This window comes from Stomoxys calcitrans, chromosome 1, assembly GCF_963082655.1.
Source record: "Stomoxys calcitrans chromosome 1, idStoCalc2.1, whole genome shotgun sequence".
Lineage (NCBI taxonomy): Eukaryota > Metazoa > Arthropoda > Insecta > Diptera > Muscidae > Stomoxys > Stomoxys calcitrans.
In genome coordinates this window covers 184,446,816-184,466,013 of record NC_081552.1, presented here as the reverse complement: position 1 = coordinate 184,466,013, position 19,198 = coordinate 184,446,816, and the positions used below count along the sequence as shown (strand labels likewise).

The 19,198-nt window shown below is 39.4% G+C and overlaps 1 protein-coding gene across 2 annotated transcripts in view; it reads right to left on the bottom strand.

Annotated features, from left to right (window-relative positions):
• Positions 1-19,198, bottom strand: part of LOC106089609 (ceramide transfer protein) — a 97,145-nt gene that overhangs the window by 30,286 nt on the left and 47,661 nt on the right. The window contains exon 1 of one of the 2 annotated variants that reach the window (XM_013255509.2): positions 280-608. The exons of the other annotated variant lie outside the window; for it this stretch is intronic. Within the exon in view, the coding sequence (XP_013110963.2) occupies positions 280-339 (60 nt within the window). The 5' untranslated portion in view covers positions 340-608. Of the gene's footprint in view, positions 1-279; positions 609-19,198 lie in introns of those variants that run through there. 2 annotated transcript variants of the gene reach the window in all.

The following is a 19,198-nucleotide window of genomic DNA, read 5'->3' as shown; positions in this document are numbered from 1 at the left end:
AAATATACACCAGGTCCATTCTGCATTTTGTCAAGTTTTATTTTGTAGATATAAGACTTCTCTCCTATCAAAAGCTTCTTCCTTTGTAGGCTAAATTAGTCACAAATGTGGCAAGAGTGAGGAATAATTTTATCATGCCCTCTTCGATTTTCGATTCCAATCGTTTACTGCCATAAGCGTACGTGCTATAATACGAACAATGACGGCCCCAAAAAACTATTTATTATTTGCAATAAAACCAACAACCTTTTAAGTATGCAAAATTATTGATGAACTTACAGCAAAATTATTTTTGTTTTTTATTTTCAATCCTCTGATCATGTAACTTATGGATGGCATGGCGATAAAATTATTTTTTTTTAAGTTTGAAATTATAAATATAAAGTCCCTTTGCTAGGTTTAAATGTTTTAAGTTTTAAAAAAAACAGCACTTTTTTAATGGCACAATATTTGATTAATCAAAAAGCTGCAGTTAGCTTCCGAATGTTGCACTTTCGATATGACTAAGATAAGACTAACGGATTTTTTTTTATAAAAAAATTCGCGAAAATTCCCCGCTCAAATAATACACAAAATATAAACAATGCGCTAGGTCGACTTAGGTTGTTGGCGGCTTAAATAACCATATTACACTGACCATTGAGTTACCAAATGGTCGGCAAGTAGTGACCAACATCCACATTCAAACACAGGCTTACTCTCAGAAGAAGGGAAGTCGTTTTGTTACATTGTTTTAAATCGCCTCTTTTGCCCAAAGCAAGGGGTGAATGTGTTTTAGTACTTATTTCGTGCTCCCTCGCATTGTTTGAGACAAAACTCTCTTCAATATGCAAAAAACATGCTCATAACAGCCTAGAGTAATGCAATAGCACAATATCCAAATAGATGTATAGGATATGGATATAAATATTTAAAGTTTTTAGTTTTTTTTTAAGAAAAATTATTTTTTTTTTATTTATTTTTGTTATATAAAATTTCGTCGAAATTAAATTTAAATTTAAAGGGGGGAGGACCGTCCCCTTGACCTTAATTTTCAAAAACGCCTTATCTTAGCGATGGGTTGAATGATTTAAGCGAAATTTTGATATCACTCTTTTGTTACGAAGTTTTGCTTTTATTGTAACCATGTAACGTGTTGCTTCAACATATCAAATGTTAGACATAAACGTAGTATTTTGAACGTAACTAAATTTGTTTATTGTAAACCATTTAGGCCACCGTAGCGCAGAGGTTAGTATGTCCGCCTATGACGCTGAACCCATGGGTTCGAATCCATCAGAAAAAATTTTCAGCGGTGTTTTTCCCCTCCTAATGTTGGCAACATTTGTGAGGTACTATGCCATATAAAACTTCTCTCCAAAAAAGGGTCGCACTGCGGCACGCTGTTCGGACTCGGCTATAAAAAGGAGGTCTCTTATCATTGAGCTAAAAACTTAAATCGGACTGCACTCATTGATATGTGAGAAGTTTGCCCCTGTTCCTAAGTGGAATGTTCATGGGCAAAATTTGCATTTGCAACCATTTAGCAGCTTCGTCTACGGTAAAAGAACCTTCCTTTTGTTGTAAAACCAAAAACTCTTTAATTGCAAAAATGCTTCGATAGCCGCAAACGATTATTCGTGTACCGGATCTAAGATTATTTTCTTGTGTCTCTTCTACTACAGAGAAAAGGTGAGTATTTGAGCGTATAGACCAGTGGTTTGCAAAAATACTCACTCTGTTGTACATTACTTTGAACGTACAGAAGAAAATAATCCCAAGCAGACCCAAAGACTTGCAAATAATTGCAATTGTGTGCTCGTTTGGTATAGACACATTCTCACACATACATTTTTTTTTTGACAAAGAGCAGTCAGTGTATTTAGTAGCTCGGACGAGTGCGGATGGTAATGTTTAAAGTTTCGGCACAAAAATGCTTGTATGTCTAATGACAAGAATAATTAGAGCACCACACAAAAGGTCGCTATAATGAGAAAACAACAACAACCATGTATTGTTTTATTTATGGCATAACGAATACAACCGACATTATATAAAACCATATTGGAGTTGTAAGAAAATGGAAGGATTTTAATATAATTGTGTATCATAATATTGAAATAAATCCAGATATATTCTGAAAGAGTTTGAATTACCTACTGAGATCGGCTTAGTATTCGTAAAAATTTGTGTATGAATTATGTTACAACATTAAATTGAACTTGGCATCCTTTCCTAAGTTCTATATTTTAAGAATGAAAGTTAATGCCAGGGTAAAAATCAATATATTTGTTACAAATTCTTGCAAGAATTCATCGCAAAAAACATGTGATTTTATCGTAAAGAAGTCCAAAGTTTTTCAGAAAAGAAATGTGCTTGGCGAAAATTTCCTTTATGTCAAATGAATTATTTTTTTGCGTGTATGAACAACGAACTGTATGACGACGCTAGTCATGTTGTCAGAATGAATGAAGAAGCTCCAGCGAATATATCGTTTGAAAACAAGCACTACGGCATTCTCAAACCGGGATTTTTAGAAGGGATATTTTTTCCCCCTTACCCTAATTTTCAAAAACGCCAGATCTCGGAGATGGGTGGTGCGATTTAAGCGAAATTTTGTGTGCTCTCATATAGTACCCTAAAAATAAAAATTTGGTATGGGGTACCTAGGGGGGCTGCCCCACCCTAAAACCTACCAAACATATATTTAGACCAATCACGACAATATGGGACTCAAATTAAAGGTATTTAGGATAAGAAAACGTATCCAATTGTCGGACCAAGTACTAGGGGGAACACCCCAAGCCCCAAAACACCCCTAAATCGGACATATTTACCGACCATGGCAATATGGGAATCAAATGAAATGTATTTGTGAGTAGAATACGAATCTAATATCCAAATGTGGGACCACGTTTCTGGGGGTTCACCCCTTCCCCAAAACACTTATTTACTGACCATGGGAATATGGGGCTTAAAGAAAAGGTATTTGAATGTAGATTACGAATCTGATATCCAAATAAGGGACCAAGTGTTTGGGGGGCCGCCTCTCACCAAAAACATCCCCAAAAGGGGACAAATTTACGACCATAGCAAAATGGGGCTCAAATAAAAGGTCTTTGGGAGTAAAGCACGAATTTGATATCAATATTCGGGAAAAGTGTCTATGGGGCCACGCCACTCCCACAACACCAACCAAATAGTAAGTATTTTCTGACTATTGCAATATAAGGCTCAAATAAGAGGGTTTTTAGAGTAGAACACGAATCCGATATACATTTTAAAGGCCAACTCACTGAGTGGCCGCCCATCCCCCAAAAAAAAAACCCCCAAAGCCGGTCATGTTTGCCGACTATGGGAATATGGGGCTCAAATGAAAAGTATCAACATTAGGGGCCAACTGTCTAGCGGACGTCCCACCACCATAACAACCCCCGAATAGGACGTATTTGCTCACCACGAAAATTTGGGTCTTAAAGAGAGTGGAACTTAATATTCATAGTTTTTAGAGCCAATACCCCAAACCGGACATATTTGCTGACTTTTGCAATAAGGAGTTTAAATGAGATTAGAAAACGAGTTTGATATCCAATTTTGAGGGCAATGCCAATATGGGGTTAAAATAAATGATATATAGATATATGAGAATAGAGCACGTTGCTGATATATTTTCCGGGCTTAGTGTTTGGGGGACCACTCCAATCCCCAAAACACCCCTAAATCAGGCATATTTACCGACCATGTCAATGTGGAGCTTAAATGAAAGGTATTGGGGGATAGAGCAAGAATTGATACCCATTTTCGGGACCAATATTCTGGGGGTCTACTCCTTTCCCAAATACCCCGCAAGTAAAGGTATTTGGGAGTAGAATACGAATTTGATATCCAAATTTAGGACCATGTATTTACCCCTTTCACAAAACACCCGCAAAGGGAAATATTTTTCGACATTGCCAATATGTGGCTCAAATGAAAAGTATTTGTAATTGGAAAACGAATTTGATAACCTTTTTTGGGGCCATGTGTTTGGAGGACGCCTCATCCTGTAAACTCCTTTTAAGCCAATGGCAATATGGGGTTGAGAGAAGAGCACGATGCTGATATTTTTTCAGGGCCAAGAATCTGGGAGACTACCTCTCCCCCGAAAACACTACTAAATCAGACATGAGACATAAATATCGGGCTGAAATGAAGTATTTCAAGGACGGAGTACACCTTACATCCAAACTTAAATTTGTAGACCAATAAAGATAATATGGGATTCAGATAAAGGCACTTATATTGTTAAACTGTTAGTCAAGTTAGCATGGTATTTCACCAAAAGATCTTTAATTGTCGAAAATAAATATTCCAAGGAAACTTTTGTTCCATATAAAGTAAAAACTTGTTTCATATAAAGGGTCAGCTAGTATAGTATACATTCAGTGCCGGATCGGTTATTTCTGTAAAACAATTAACTTTGCTGTTAGCATCGATAGGAAAAATATCAATCGATATTCAGACAAAAAAAATATCGATTGAGGCATCGATATTTTACCAGCTCTACAGCAAACACAGTCTGCTGATATCAGTAAACATAGTTTGCTGATATCAATAAACACAGTCTGCTGATATCAGCAAACATAGTCTGCCGATTAAAAAAAAAAATTGAAACGTTAAAGCATTTCCCACATATTAATTTATATTTGTGGCAACTTTATACATACATTTTTTCAAATTTCAGTAGACATTTTCTTTGCTGTTATATGAAATCCCGAAAAAATTTTAAATTGTAACAAATTTGATTAAGTGGTATTCTGAAACACTTTAAAATTGAAAGATAAGATGCAATATACAATATTTAAAGTATTTGCGAAATTTTTAAGCTGCCGTTAATTTTTTGGTATCTGAACACAGCAGAAAATGTTTGCTGTTGTAGCAAAAATTTATGCTGTTCAATTTTTAGCAGACTTTCTTTTGCTACAGCAAACCTTTTTGGTTATTTAACACATGCCAGTTTTGTCAGTTTTGCCGGTTTTGTGGTGCCTTCAATTTTCCTAATTTTAAACGAAATTTTACTAATCATAAGCAATATTTAAACTGATATCAATATCACATTTAGGATATCTATCTCAATGCACATGTTCATTTCGAGCATAAAATTAAGCCCTAAGGCAACATAAAAACATGTTCCGCAATACAACTAAGCCCATCAGCCCATCAGCAGGAAATGCAATTGCCTCTTCAGTAATTAAGCTATAAAGAGAGGCGCACAAGTCCAACAATTACCTTCATTGTTTAGTTGAAGAGTAACAATATAAAGTGAGTGATGTTGCTGGGTTTGGTTTAGCAGCCAAACTACGCAAGTTATATAACGTTGGCAATAAACGCATGTTGGGTTATCGATAGCTACTCCAAAGTAAACACAGAAAAATAAAATTGAAAATTGTTGTAAATTGTACTGGTTTCTGGTTTTTATTGTGGTTGTTGTTTATTGTCATCAAATTTAATGGGTCAGCATTTGGCACAAAATACCGGCAAAGTTGTTGCTTTTTCGGTCAAGATCAGACTATGACCTTGAGAAAGAAAAATAAACAAAAGAATAAATGTCAAAACATGTAACCATTTATTCAGTTGTTTGGGGAAACCCCTCTGTACTTATTCTATTGAAAGATAAAAGGTCTTTAACCCGAATCACCGAGCTTTTTTATGAAATAATATTAGCACAAAATAAATATTATAAATCAAATTGTACAAGGGGATGGAAGGAAACACTTGGTATAGTGGGCTGAGTAAAAACCCCTGAAAATGCTATGAAACACCTAAAAATGGTAGGAACGGAAAGCTATGTTCATCCATAATCCTGTGTCTTCTCACCTTCCAAAGAAATGGTAAAAAGATGCTACCAAATACTCATTCCTGTCTCATACCCTGCTCTCCTTTATGGTCCCGGACCCAGATAACCTGATAAACTTCCCCATGCTTCGAAGATGTTCTTTACGTCATCTTACCAGTATCGTCCTTAAGTGGTCCGAGGCCAGAGTCTCTTGACTGTCCATGTACATCGCCTTAGTCCAATCGAACAGGCCCTGGACCGGTGCCTACAACAACTACATATATAGTCACACGAATACGTTGCCTTCGTCGTCCTTGTCGTCGGACTATGTAGAAGTGTATCATTCTTGTAATTGAATTACAAGGACTCCGAGGCAAGATAGACGAGTAGATTTAATGAGTCGGAAGAACATATTGGTTGCAGCGATCCAGGAGACAAAGCTGACCAACACCTGCAGCCTGAACAGCTGTAACGATTGCAAAGGATCGCTTAAGGAGTGGAGGTTGGGGATTGGCCTTCGTAATACACCATTCCATGTAGTATAGACCCTTCTTGTCTGCGCCTGGTTCTAGTGACCCTTTCATGGAATGTATGGGGATAGTAGTCAAGTCCGGTACTGCCGAGATAAACCTAAACAACATGTACATACAGCCAGTTGGTAGTTGTTTCCCAATTAATGGCCAAGTTTACAGGGCCGACATTAGTGGCTTACTGTTTGGCCATATCCTTCTGGTTCTAGGGGATTTTAATGCGCATCGCAATTCATAATACTCTCCCCTAAGTAGAGACAAGAGGGGCATAATATTGGCAGTGCAGATTGAAGATTCCACGTTTTGCACTAGGATTACGAGGAGGTGCAGCAGCTCGTCAGACATTTCCAATGCATCCCCTGATCTCTTGAGGGACGTTTCCTAGCATGTCGTCATTTATTAAGGGTCATACCGACAACTCGACTTCATAGTCTCTGAACGCCGATTGGGTCGGCTTTTTGCAGAGAGCACACCAATCGCCGCTTCAGTGATCTGACACCACCCTCAAATGTGCTAGTTGCTGAAAGAAAATTCCGAGACATCACTAACGCAGTAGCCGCTCGCTTTATACCAGCCACTCGAATACCCGAAGAGCGGCCCAGTTTCCCGGCGCAGATAGTGGTACTCACAGACGAACGTGACGACAATCGCAGCTCGATCGATCCCACTATCCCAGTTTTGCAAATTTGCCCATGAACATTCCACTAAGGAATAGGAACAAACTTCTCACATTTCAATGAGTGCAGTCAGATTCAAGTTTAATCTCAATGATAAGGGGCCTGATTGTTAAAGCCGAGTCCGATCGGCGTGCCGCAGTGCGACACCTCTTTGGAGATAAGTTTTTACATGGCATAGTACCTCACGAATCTTGTCAGCATTTGGAGGGGAAACCACCGCTGAAATTTTTTCTGGTAGCCTTGCCATGATTCGAACCCAGGCGTTCAGCGTCATAGGCGAATAACGAAACCTTTGCGCTATGGTGGCCTCCTGGATCTGGATACTCGACAGAATCAACCAGACGAAAGATAGAACACAATACACTGCTACAAAAACAACAACAACTGATTCACTTACAGAATGGTAGAGTGCCCATATTCTAAAGAATGTCAAATCAATGACTTACCATTACAAAGACCATTCAGGACTACTATTTGTAACCCGAAGCAGTACTTCCTCAGCCCAAGGAGAAGGATCGTGAAGAAATCGACCACAGGGTATAAAGCGTCTATACTACCACTGATTCAGTAGTATGATCAGCACTTATCAGTGATCCAAACCTGGCCTTATCTTCAGGGGTCTCAATACCTGACCCTCCTTGATGGCCCGGGACACCGCCAAGCCTAATAGCCTATCTAATGGTTCAAAGAAACTCTTTCATTACCTAACCACTCTCGAGCTCAAATTATCCGATGCCAGAGCCTTTACTTCAATGTCCACGTATATGCGATAAAAAACGTTTCCAATACATTCAACAGCGAAGACATCCGCCTGAAAGACGCAACACCAATCCAAAATTCTATATGAATCTCTAAATCCTAGAAACTTAATGAATAAACCTGTCCCGGTACTCCACCGAATTTGCAATCATACGTGTATATAGAAGGTCCAGCGAGGAGCGGCATTCAGCGTATACCTACTGGTGCTCCTTTCGTCCCCGAAATTAACGATGTGGCGGTTCCCTATACCTTTTCTATTTTATTGCATGGGTCGCACCTGCCTAGAGCCTTATGCCAAACCAGATGTTCATGGGTGAGAATCGGTCTAACCACCGCCTAAACGTCCAGTATACCGTCCACGGCCTAAGTCCCCAATGCTTACCCATCGAGTTGTGACAGGAGGAGAGCCTATTGCTCTCCTCGAAGTTCTTTCTTCGGTCTAGTTTCTGATCAAGAATCACGCCCGGCTTCTTGGCTAGACAGAGAGCCAGGTCTATTCCATTCAGGAAAGATCCGCCGAAAACATCTGGTGAAAAGACCTTCTCTTTCTGGGGTTAATGCCAACCCTATTGGTCATTGCCCTCTTATAAAACTTTCTCAATACGCCAAATGATTTCGTGGCATGTATAGGCTCTAACTCCACGTCTTTTCTATACTATTTATAGTTAAAAATAAAAAAATAATAAAAATTATCTTCATACTTACACATGCTGACATTTTCTATAACAGCTCCTTTTACTTCAATAAGTAAACTTGTTAATTTAATCGAATTAACGTCTTTAAGTCCAGCCACAATCCATTAAAACCCAGAATCCTGGTAGAAACCGCAAAAATAACAGATGAACAAACGACCTGATTCACCTGATGATATTTTATTGCATGGGTCGCACCTGCCTAGAGCCTTATGCCAAACCAGATGTTCATGGGTGAGAATCGGTCTAACCACCGCCTAAACGTCCAGTATACCGTCCACGGCCTAAGTCCCCAATGCTTACCCATCGAGTTGTGACAGGAGGAGAGCCTATTGCTCTCCTCGAAGTTCTTTCTTCGGTCTAGTTTCTGATCAAGAATCACGCCCGGCTTCTTGGCTAGACAGAGAGCCAGGTCTATTCCATTCAGGAAAGATCCGCCGAAAACATCTGGTGAAAAGACCTTCTCTTTCTGGGGTTAATGCCAACCCTATTGGTCATTGCCCTTTTATAAAACTTTCTCAATACGCCAAATGATTTCGTGGCATGTATAGGCTCTAACTCCACGTCCTTTCTATACTATTTATAGTTAAAAATAAAAAAATAATAAAAATTATCTTCATACTTACACATGCTAACATTTTCTATAACAGCTCCTTTTACTTCAATAAGTAAACTTGTTAATTTAATCGAATTAACGTCTTTAAGTCCAGCCACAATCCATTAAAACCCAGAATCCTGGTAGAAACCGCAAAAATAACAGATGAACAAACGACCTGATTCAATAAATTAGCCAAATTATTTATTAGCTGAAAATTTTTGCAGAAAAACCACTGTGGTGTATTACAAAAAGAAATGAGCCACAAAAAGAAAATTTAATGGTTTTAAACTTTACACCAAATAAATGAAAAGGCTTAATGCACACAACGAATAATAAAGGCAAATGTCCTTCTGCCAATGGCAAGGACTCACAACAAACTGTTGCTCTTAAATGTGAAAAGTCTTCAGGAAGTAGCAGTAGCATGAAACACCACACTAAGGCAAAAAGCCACCAACACTGAAAGAGATTCACAAATGCTGTGGGGTTTTTCATTGGGAGAAGTGCAGGACTTAGATGTGAGAAGGTAGTACCAAAGGGAATGTTAAAAAAAAGACACATTTATACACAAACACATATGAAGAAAAATAACCTAAAAGATGTGCAGGAAGTAAGTGGGCTGGAGTTTTTGAGCGACCTCGTCCAATATAAAATGCATTGGGGTTAACTAAAAAAACATTAACTTTTCTTCCACCCTCTTTTTCAATTTAACTAAAAATAAAGAAAAACTTAGGGGAGAATTTGCCCCATAAACGTTTTAAACTAATTACAAAAAATTAAGATAACAGGAAGAGAAGATAGAGGGATATTGCAAAAATCTTCTATGAAAAACATATTTGAAAAAATGGATATAAATTTCGACACGAAAATCACTCAAACTTTACTGAAATCAACCATTAGGACCCGGTAGCAAAACAAGAAGAAGATTGCATCAGACCAAGAAAAGGGTATAAATGCAAACCGATGGTCTTTCTTAGGGCTAAGATCGGAGAGGGTATTTAGAAAATATATTCCCAGCAAAGAAATTCCATTTTAATTACAAGTCCAATCCTGGGTGAAAGCAAAAGCGATTAAGCAATCAGCAAGCACGAGGGGACGAGTGAGGGTAAAGGAGGTGGCAAGGACTTCTAAATTAGGTTTGGTTTATAAGCATGGCAAATTGTGAGTGAAAAAATACGTGAACACACCTAAAATTACGCAGCAATCACTACCTGTTTCAATTTATCGACTAACTTGCACTTTATTCACTAACCGGCACTCATCTGCCGGTTGAGGTTTATTGATAGGATACGTTATTAGAATAGGTTAGGTTAGGTTGAAAAGAGAGTGCAGATAATAATCCGCTCTATGCCAGCATGGACATATACTTAAGCCAGTAATCGGCTTGTTGTGCGCTCCAAAAACTAAAAAGTATCCTCAAAAAGAAAATTTTAAATTAGGAATTCCTTATTCTTACAAAATCCCTAATTGTTTTCCATACCACTCCCCAAATTTGGTTCATGTCTGGTATCGTGTCCCCACCTAAGTACCGGTGAATGTTAGCCGCGAAAGCCGGGCAATGACATAGGAAATGCTCCAACGTCGCATCATCTTCCCCACATGCCCTACACATGCTCTCACTTGTCGCACCGATTTTACATAAGTGAACTCGTAGTCCTATGTGTTCCGTTATGACAGTGTAGACCCCCAGGCTCACTCTGTCCCCTAGCTTTGATGCATCCGTGTAAAATGATCCTCCAGACTAGACAATGGACAATACTAGGGTTCCGTCCAAGACTGTGCCGCTGGCAGCAGTGCCTCGCACTCGATCTTAAGAGTCGACTCAGATATACGATTTCTTCCCTTCCTTCCAGGTTTCCTATCGTCTCCTCGATTATATTGCGATGCCCATGCTCAATCTACTCCCCCATTCCCCAATCGCCTTAAGTCTCGTAGCCGCAGTGGCTGCCTTACATTTAATCTGTATGTCAATGGATCGGATATCTAAAATAGTCGCCAGTGCCCTAGTGGGTGTGGTCCTCATCGCTCTGCGATGACATCGTCTGCATAGCAGACGGGTTCAAATCCTGCCTTAGTCAGCATCCGTAATAGATTATTTATGGTGGTCACCCAAAGGAGTCGCGATAAAATGCCCCCCTGTGTCACTTATATTTATGTCATGGTTTGAAGCTTCTCAAGGCTTCCTTGACCATAAATTCCGTTATGATAAGCCTTCGATCAACCTCATTACTCCAAGATTCTGGTGTCTCCGTGAGCCCCGTAGTATCCTGTTGAAAATGGGCTTTTATCAAAAGCCTCAACATGCCCTTCGTGCTCTCACTCCCATGTCGTCTACTAACGTTTCAGTTTAGACATGGGTTTTTGAGAGAAAATTTTTCATCTTGGCGGCGTCATTAACTCAATCGACCTGTTCCAGAAAAGCTTCTAAGGGGCACGTTTTGCCGCTCTGGTAAGCTTATTGTATTTCTTGAGCCATGAACAGTATACATCCAGTAAACTTCCGGTTTTTTACGACGTGCTCTGTTGTAAAGTCGGCGGACCTCTTTCTTAATGTTACGAATCTCCCCGGTCATCCCGGGTTTTCTTGGGCTGATTTCCCCTGTCGAAGAGGAAAACTATCTTCGTTAATCCCACTATTGCGGTCGTAATCCTTTTGACATTGTCGTCAATGTCTTTTATGCTTGGACAATCTATTGTAAATGATCTTGCCCGAGTCTTCTTCTGAGTAGTCTTCAGAAATTTGGTCAGTTGGTTTTCAACTTATTACGGAAGCTTATCGGGTTCGGAGCTGGCCAGGCTAATCTAAACCTAATGTAGCGATGGTCTGAGAAGGAATATTCCATGGAGACAATCAAATTCTGAACCTCATCGATTAGATTTTCCGGATATATTGTCACATTTAAAACCTCATCCCTAAACCTATTAACAAAGGTAGCGGTGTTGCCAATATTAAGTGTCGTTAGTATTCAAGAATTCTGCCAGGGTTTGGCCCCGCTTTTCAATGTAGGTACTACCCCACGAAATGTGGTGAGAGTTCGCATCGTATCCTATTAGTACGTCGTTTCCTGTCTGTTTTGCTTTCCTCACCAATCGTTGCAGTTCCGATGTAGGTGGCGGTGTCGGAGAGTCGAAAGAAAGATTAAGTGATGCCAGGTACCCTCCCTGTCTCATCACTGTTGTATCCGACGTTGACAACTCTGGGGAAAATACATAATTTAAATTTTTATGACAAACAACGCAGCATAGAATAATTGGTAGTTGATATGGTTCAGTTCAGAAACTTTGTTCCGGGTCGTCCATGGCTCCTGAATTAAGGCAATATGAATCTTGCCCTTGCTGATTTTCTCCATCAGAGCGTGAGTAGCTGTCTCGCTCCGGTGGAGGTTTATCTGGACGACCTCAATCATTGGTCCTCCATTAGATGGACTTTATGGGAGAGGGTGATTCTCTCATCGTCTGCTCTCTGTTCTTTAGGCTGCATTGTGTTTCCCGCCACTGCACTGCCTGATGTTTTAATATTAGGAACTTTGGATATCCTAGTCTTTCGAATCTTGAGAAAGTCGGTAATGGTTCCATTATCGGGTCCCTGTTCGTTAGGCTGTTTTGAGTCTACCGTCCCTGCACTGTCTGATGTTCCAATATTAGGATCTTTGTCTATACTAGTCTTTCAAATCGGCTTCTTGGTCGGCTCCCTGTGCGTTAGGCGGCATTGAGTTCTCTGTCACTGCACTGCCTGATGTTTCAGCATTAGGATCTTTATCCATCCTAGTCTTCATAATCTCGACAAATTCCTTGATGGGTCCGTCGTCGGATCCCTGTTCGTTAGGCTGTGTTGGGTCTCTCGCCCCTGCACTGCCTGATGTTGAAGTATTAGGATCTTTGCTTATCCTAGTCTTCCCAATATTAAGAGAGTTGGTAATTGTCTCGTCGTCGGCCCCCTGTCCGTCAGGCGTTATCGAATATCTCGCACTGCTCTGCCTGATGGCTCAATATGAGGATATTTGCCTATCCTAGTCTTCCTAATCTTGAAAGAGACGCCATGGCCCCATAGTACTTCATTAAATTGATTAATGACCACCACAAGGAGAGTTCCTTCTTCCTTGTGGAAAACCGCCCATTTTTCCACGACCAAATCTTGTTTTTAAGACTCCGTCTTTTTTTAAGACTCCAAATCTTGTTTCAGGCGTTCCGTCGCGATTTCGCCGTCCACATCCTTTATGAAGAGCGTCGCTTTTGTGAGCTGTGGGATGTCCATCTTTCTCACAAGGTCGAGCTTTGCGCCCCAGGAAGTGTGGATACTTCCAACGAGCTTTTTGACGGTATCAATACATTCCGCTGACGCAAAACGAAGGTTAAGATGTCCCCTTCAGAGTAGAGCTAGCAAACTATCGATAATCGCAACATTCCACATTTTCAAAAGTTTTAATAATAAATATCGATAGTATCGATACTACCGTTAATTTCCCATCACCTGTATAGAAGCAATATCAATGCAAATACCAAATAAAACCAAGGTTAATAAAGTCAGTTGTAAGTCATGAGAGAAATGAAATCGAATGAAAATTACGCCCTCTGTAGGCGCAATGTATCTTAAAGGATATATTCAGTGTCGGATTGCTTATTTTTTTATTTAATTTTGCAAAAAAATTTACTTTTGCGATAATATACTTTACTTTACTTTTATTAGCTTTGTAATTTGTTAATATTTGTTCCAATAGCGGAACGTAGACCAGCGTTCCAAGCGCCTCGATCTTCTGCGCTCATTCTTAAATCTCTGTCACCAAGTTTCGAGGTGTTTCCCACCACTTGATCTTTCCATCGGGCTTTTGGTCTTCCCGGTTTGCGTGTACCACCGTGTTTGCCTTCAAAAGACTCTTTGCTGGAGCTTCTTCATCTATTCTGACAACATGACCTAGTCAACGCAGCCGTTGTATTTTGATGCGTGTAACTATGCTATCGTCGTCATACAGCTCATACAGCTCGTGGGTCATACGTCACCTATATTCTCCATTATCGCAGACTGGTCCATATATTTTACGAAGAATCTTTCTCTCAAATACTCCAAGCACTGCCTCATCTGCTTTCACAAGAACCCATGCTTCAGAACCATATAACAGCACGGGTAGTATCAGTGACTTGTATAGTGTAATCTTCGTCCGTCGAGAGGTGGTCTGTTTCTAAACTGTTTACTCAGTCCAAAGTAGCATCTGTTTGCCAGTATTATTCTTCGCTTAATCTCAAAACTGGTTTCATTCGTTTCGGTTACGGCGGTGCCGAGGTAGATAAAGTTACTCACTGTCTCAAAGTTGTGGTTCCCAACTTTCTCCATTTTCTTAATCTGCTCGGTTGTGCAACGCTTTTTGGGAGTTGAAACCATTCATTTCGTCTTATCTCCATTTAATGCCAGACCCATTTTTACTCACTCTCTTTCGATTCTTTCAAAGGCTGCAGTTACTACTTTCGGTGAACGACCTATGATATCGATGTCGTCGGCATAGTAGCATGTTGCGATAGTAACCATCGGAAAAATATCAATCGATATTCAATCAAAAAATGAAATATCGATAGTGACATCTATATTTTGCCAGTTCTACTTCAAAGTTCAATACATGTTCCATAACCGAATCGTTTACCAAATGCCTCACCTGGGACCGACGATTTGGTGGAGTCCTACCGGATGCACAGCCGATATCGATAACTGCATAAGTCATCTCATCTCTGTTGTGCTTCCTTTGCTACTCTGGCGTAAGAGGTGTCACAGTCCTTTGTCTCCCTCTTCAGAACACTATCTGATGGAGTAGGAAGAAGTAACACATACCGAAATCCAAAAAGGTCAACTTTATCATCAGGAAACAAATGCGGCGGCTGGCTCCACTAATAGGTTCATTGTAGACCTTAAACGGATTTTTTTGTAGGGATTTAAATCGTCCATGAATATAACGACGATCTATTATGTATATTTTGTAGGGTTGAAATGTATAATTTGATGTGTTGCAAATGGAATAGCAAAGTGGCCAACTCTTTGGTGGTGGGTATAAAAACATATACCTCAATCTTGGCTTGTAGAACTTTTGGTAGGTTTTGGTCAGATTTGGTGGGATTTTACTTAAACTTTAGTAGAAAATAATTTCCTTGAGTGGCAACACTGTCGCTAACACCTCAGCTCTAATCATTCCAAATTTCAAAGAGATATCTCTACCCGTTCTCACACGGCATATTTTTTACTAGTTTACACTGTGCGAAGAAAACCATAAAGCACGCATTTTTATCTTAATGCGCGGGTTTGAGCCGATGTGCCAATGATGAGAGTTCGCATTGTCATGGTGAACAATGATTCGTCTTCTCTTGTTCGTTTTTCGAATTTCTTCTATGAAGATTATGGTCAGAATTGACCGTCCTATGTTAGTCAAGCGGAACAGTCGCCTCATGATCAGTTTTGCCGAAGAAACAAGCGACCATTTGCTTCGAGATGCTACTTCCACGAACAATTTGCGCTGGATTTGAATGGTCTTCGAAGGTCCAAACGGTCGATTGTTGTTTTGTTTCGGGCTCATATGCATAGATCCACGATTCGCCACCGGTGACGATCTTATAAACGCATTTTGAAGCACCGCCATCGTATTTTTTCGACATTTCTTCGCACTAACCGCCATGAGCCTTTTTGAGCGATTATCAAATTGTGCGGAATCCAACGAGAACAAACATGTTTTTTGGGGCAAGGTGTTCATGCAATATTGAATGTATTGTGGTGGAAGAAATGCTCATGGATGCCATTATCACACGATATGTCACATGACGATCTTGCATTATAGGTTTACTCACGGCATTAACGGTCACTGGTATAACAGCCGTTTTTGAACAACATTAACTAAATTCGACTTTGAGCGAGCGTCGACCACGACAGAATTCATTCATACAAAGATTTAAGTTCATCAATGCACTTTTGTCTTGTCGTGTAGAAAATGGTAGCACGAAAATGTAAACGAGTTGATTCCATTTTTTGTTAAATTAATTTTTTCAAGTCACTGTAAACAACACAAATGATGGTCGTACGTTATAATGTTCCGAGTACGATTATGGTAAGAAATTTCAAACTTTTCAATGGAAATGTTAGATTAGACCTGGCAACACATAATGTTGTCTAGGCCAGAATCTTATATAGCTGCCCTGTAACATCGTTACTTACTTTGAATTAAATATGGAACATAGTAGTATGTGATCTAACAATTCCATTGCAAATAGAGCAGCAGACATTCTCAGCAAATAATAGACGTTTTAGCAGTCAGCCTGCCGATTTTCAATTTCAAATATTTTGTTAATAGCAGAGTTATTGCTGAAATTGCAGCCAAATTACCTTAGAACAGTCAGCAGATAGTGTTTGTTATTTTTAACAGACTTTTTATACTCTACACCTCTACTGTGGTACAGAGTATTATAACATAGTGCATTTGTTTGTAACACCCAAAAGGAAGAGAGATAGACCCATTGAAAATTATATCGATCGAATCAGAATCACTTTCTGATTCGATTAGGTATGTCCGTCTGTCTGTCTGTCTGTCCATGTTAATTTGTGTACAAACTACAGGTCGCAATTTTCATCCGATCGGCTTCAAATTTGGTCTAGGCATTATTTTCTGCCTTGAGACGAAGCCTATTGAAATTGGAAAAAATTGGTTCAGATTTGGATATAGCTCTTAAATATATGTTCACTTTGTTGCCAGCATTAGGAGGGGAAAACCACCGATGAAAATTTTTTTCTGATGGCCTCGCCGATTTGCAGTAATCCTGCAATAAAATGGTCATTTGTTAATCGATTCTTTTGATATTTGGCAGAAAGGATTTTCTTATAACTCCCGACATTAAAGGTGAATTTCATAGAAATCGGTTCAGATTTGGATAAAGCTCCCATATATATGTTCGTAAAATTTTGGGTAATTTGCAATAATGTCATTTGTGAACCGTATTTATTACAGTTTGAACATATTTCCTCGAAGTGTGATAAGGATTGTTTAACAACCCATCTGAAAACATCCGGGGAGGTCCATCAAAATTGGTTCAGAATTAGACATAGCTCCCACGTTGTACCTTAGGGTAGGTGTAGGGTATTATAAAGTCGGCACCGCCCGACTTTTGCCTTCCTTACTGGTTTTCAATGAGTGTGGGATCCGAATTCAACGCCATAGGCAGACATGCTAATCTCTGCAACAAGGTGGTCGCCAAGGCGTATATTTTTATACCCACCAACGAAGGATGGGGGTATATTCATTTTGTCATTCCGTTTGCATCACATCGAAATATCCATTTCCGACTCTATAAAGTATATATATTCTTTATCAGCGTAAAAATCTAAGACGATCTAGACATGTCCGTCAGTCTGTCCGTCTGTCTGTTGAAATCACGCTACAGTCTTTAAAAATAGAGATATTGAGCTGAAATTTTGCACAGGTTCTTTTTTGTCCATAAGCAGGTTAAGTTCGAAGATGGGCTATATCGGACTATATCTTGATATAGCCCCCATATAGACCGATCGGCCGATTTTGCTGAAATTTCCGACAGTGAGTTGTGTTAGGCCCTTCGACATTCTTCTTCAATTTGGCCCAGATCGGTCCAGATTTGGATATAGCTGCCATATAGACCGATCCTCCGATTTAGGGTCTTAGGCCCATAAAAGCCACATTTATTATCCGATTTTGCTGAAATTTGGGACAGTGAGTTGTGTTAAGCCCTTCGACATCCTTCGTCAATTTGGCCCAGATCGGTCCAGATTTAGATATAGCTGCCATATAGACCGATCCTCCAATTTAGGGTCTTAGGCCCATAAAAGCCACATTTATTATCCGATTTCGCTGAAATTTGGGACAGTGTTTTGTTTTAGGCCCTTCGACATTTTTCTTCAATTTAACCCTGATTGGTTCAGATTTGGATACAGCTGCCATATAGACCGAACTCTCGATTTAAGGTTTGGGGCCCATGAAAGGCGCATTTATTGCCCGATGTCGCCGAAATTTGGGACAGTGAGTTAAGTTATGCCCCTTGACATACTTCTGCAATATGGTACAGATCAGTCCAGATTTGGATATAGCTGCTATATAGAACGATCTCTCGGTTTTAGGTTTTGGTGCCATAAAAGGCGCATTTATTGTCCTATTTCGCCGAAATTTGGGACATTGCTTTGTGTTAGGCTCTTCGACATTTTTATGCAAATTGATTTCAGTAGGCTTTTCGTCATCCGTGTCGTATATAGTTCAGATCGGTTTATTTTTAGATATAGCTAGTGTACTTATTAGTATATGGTCCATATCGGAACTTAATTTGATATAACTGCTATGGGATATAAGGTATGAATTTTCACCGGATTTTTATGGAAGGTGGCTTACATGTATACCCGAGGTGGTGGGTATCCAAAGTTCGGCCCGGCCGAACTTAACGCCTTTTTACTTGTTTTATGTTCATCTTTTTTCCTTATTTTGGCCACTGTTGTAAATAATCATCCTCCATTTACTAGTACTTCTAACTATAGCAGAACAGAACACGGATGACATTTTTTGTTCATGGCTAAGCACGAGAAAATGAAATGAGCAAATGTCAACGAACCTCAGACAGGCTGTGCAGCAATTGTAAAGAAGAGGTCAGTGTGCTAAAATTACATGACCACCAATACGAACAATTATTATTCATAGAAAAACAATAGCAGAATAAATTTATTATTTACAACCAAAAGGGAGTTGACAGAATACAGCATTCTGTCAACTCCCTAATGGGTTTAAATAAAACCATTTCGAAAAGCAGGAAAATCAAAACAACATAAATTATTGCATGAGCCACAATTAACAAAGTGTGTCAGATTGTCAAGATTGGATAAAAAATTACATGTACAATAATTTAGTTAATATTTTTGGTGTTATAATATTTCTTAATTATATGGAAGAACATATAATAAATGATAAAACTGTGTGTGTGAACCTAAACAATTGAAAATGCAACTAAATTTGATCTTCTGCGAACCGAAAGTCGAAGGTTGGTTCGGAATACTTTATCACTTGATTGCAGCATACTATTAGGTAAACCTGCAAACACCTGACTTTTGGTGCAATATTTTCAAGAATGATAAAGCAATAGCAACCGATGGGTTACCGTCTGAGAGTTTTCAT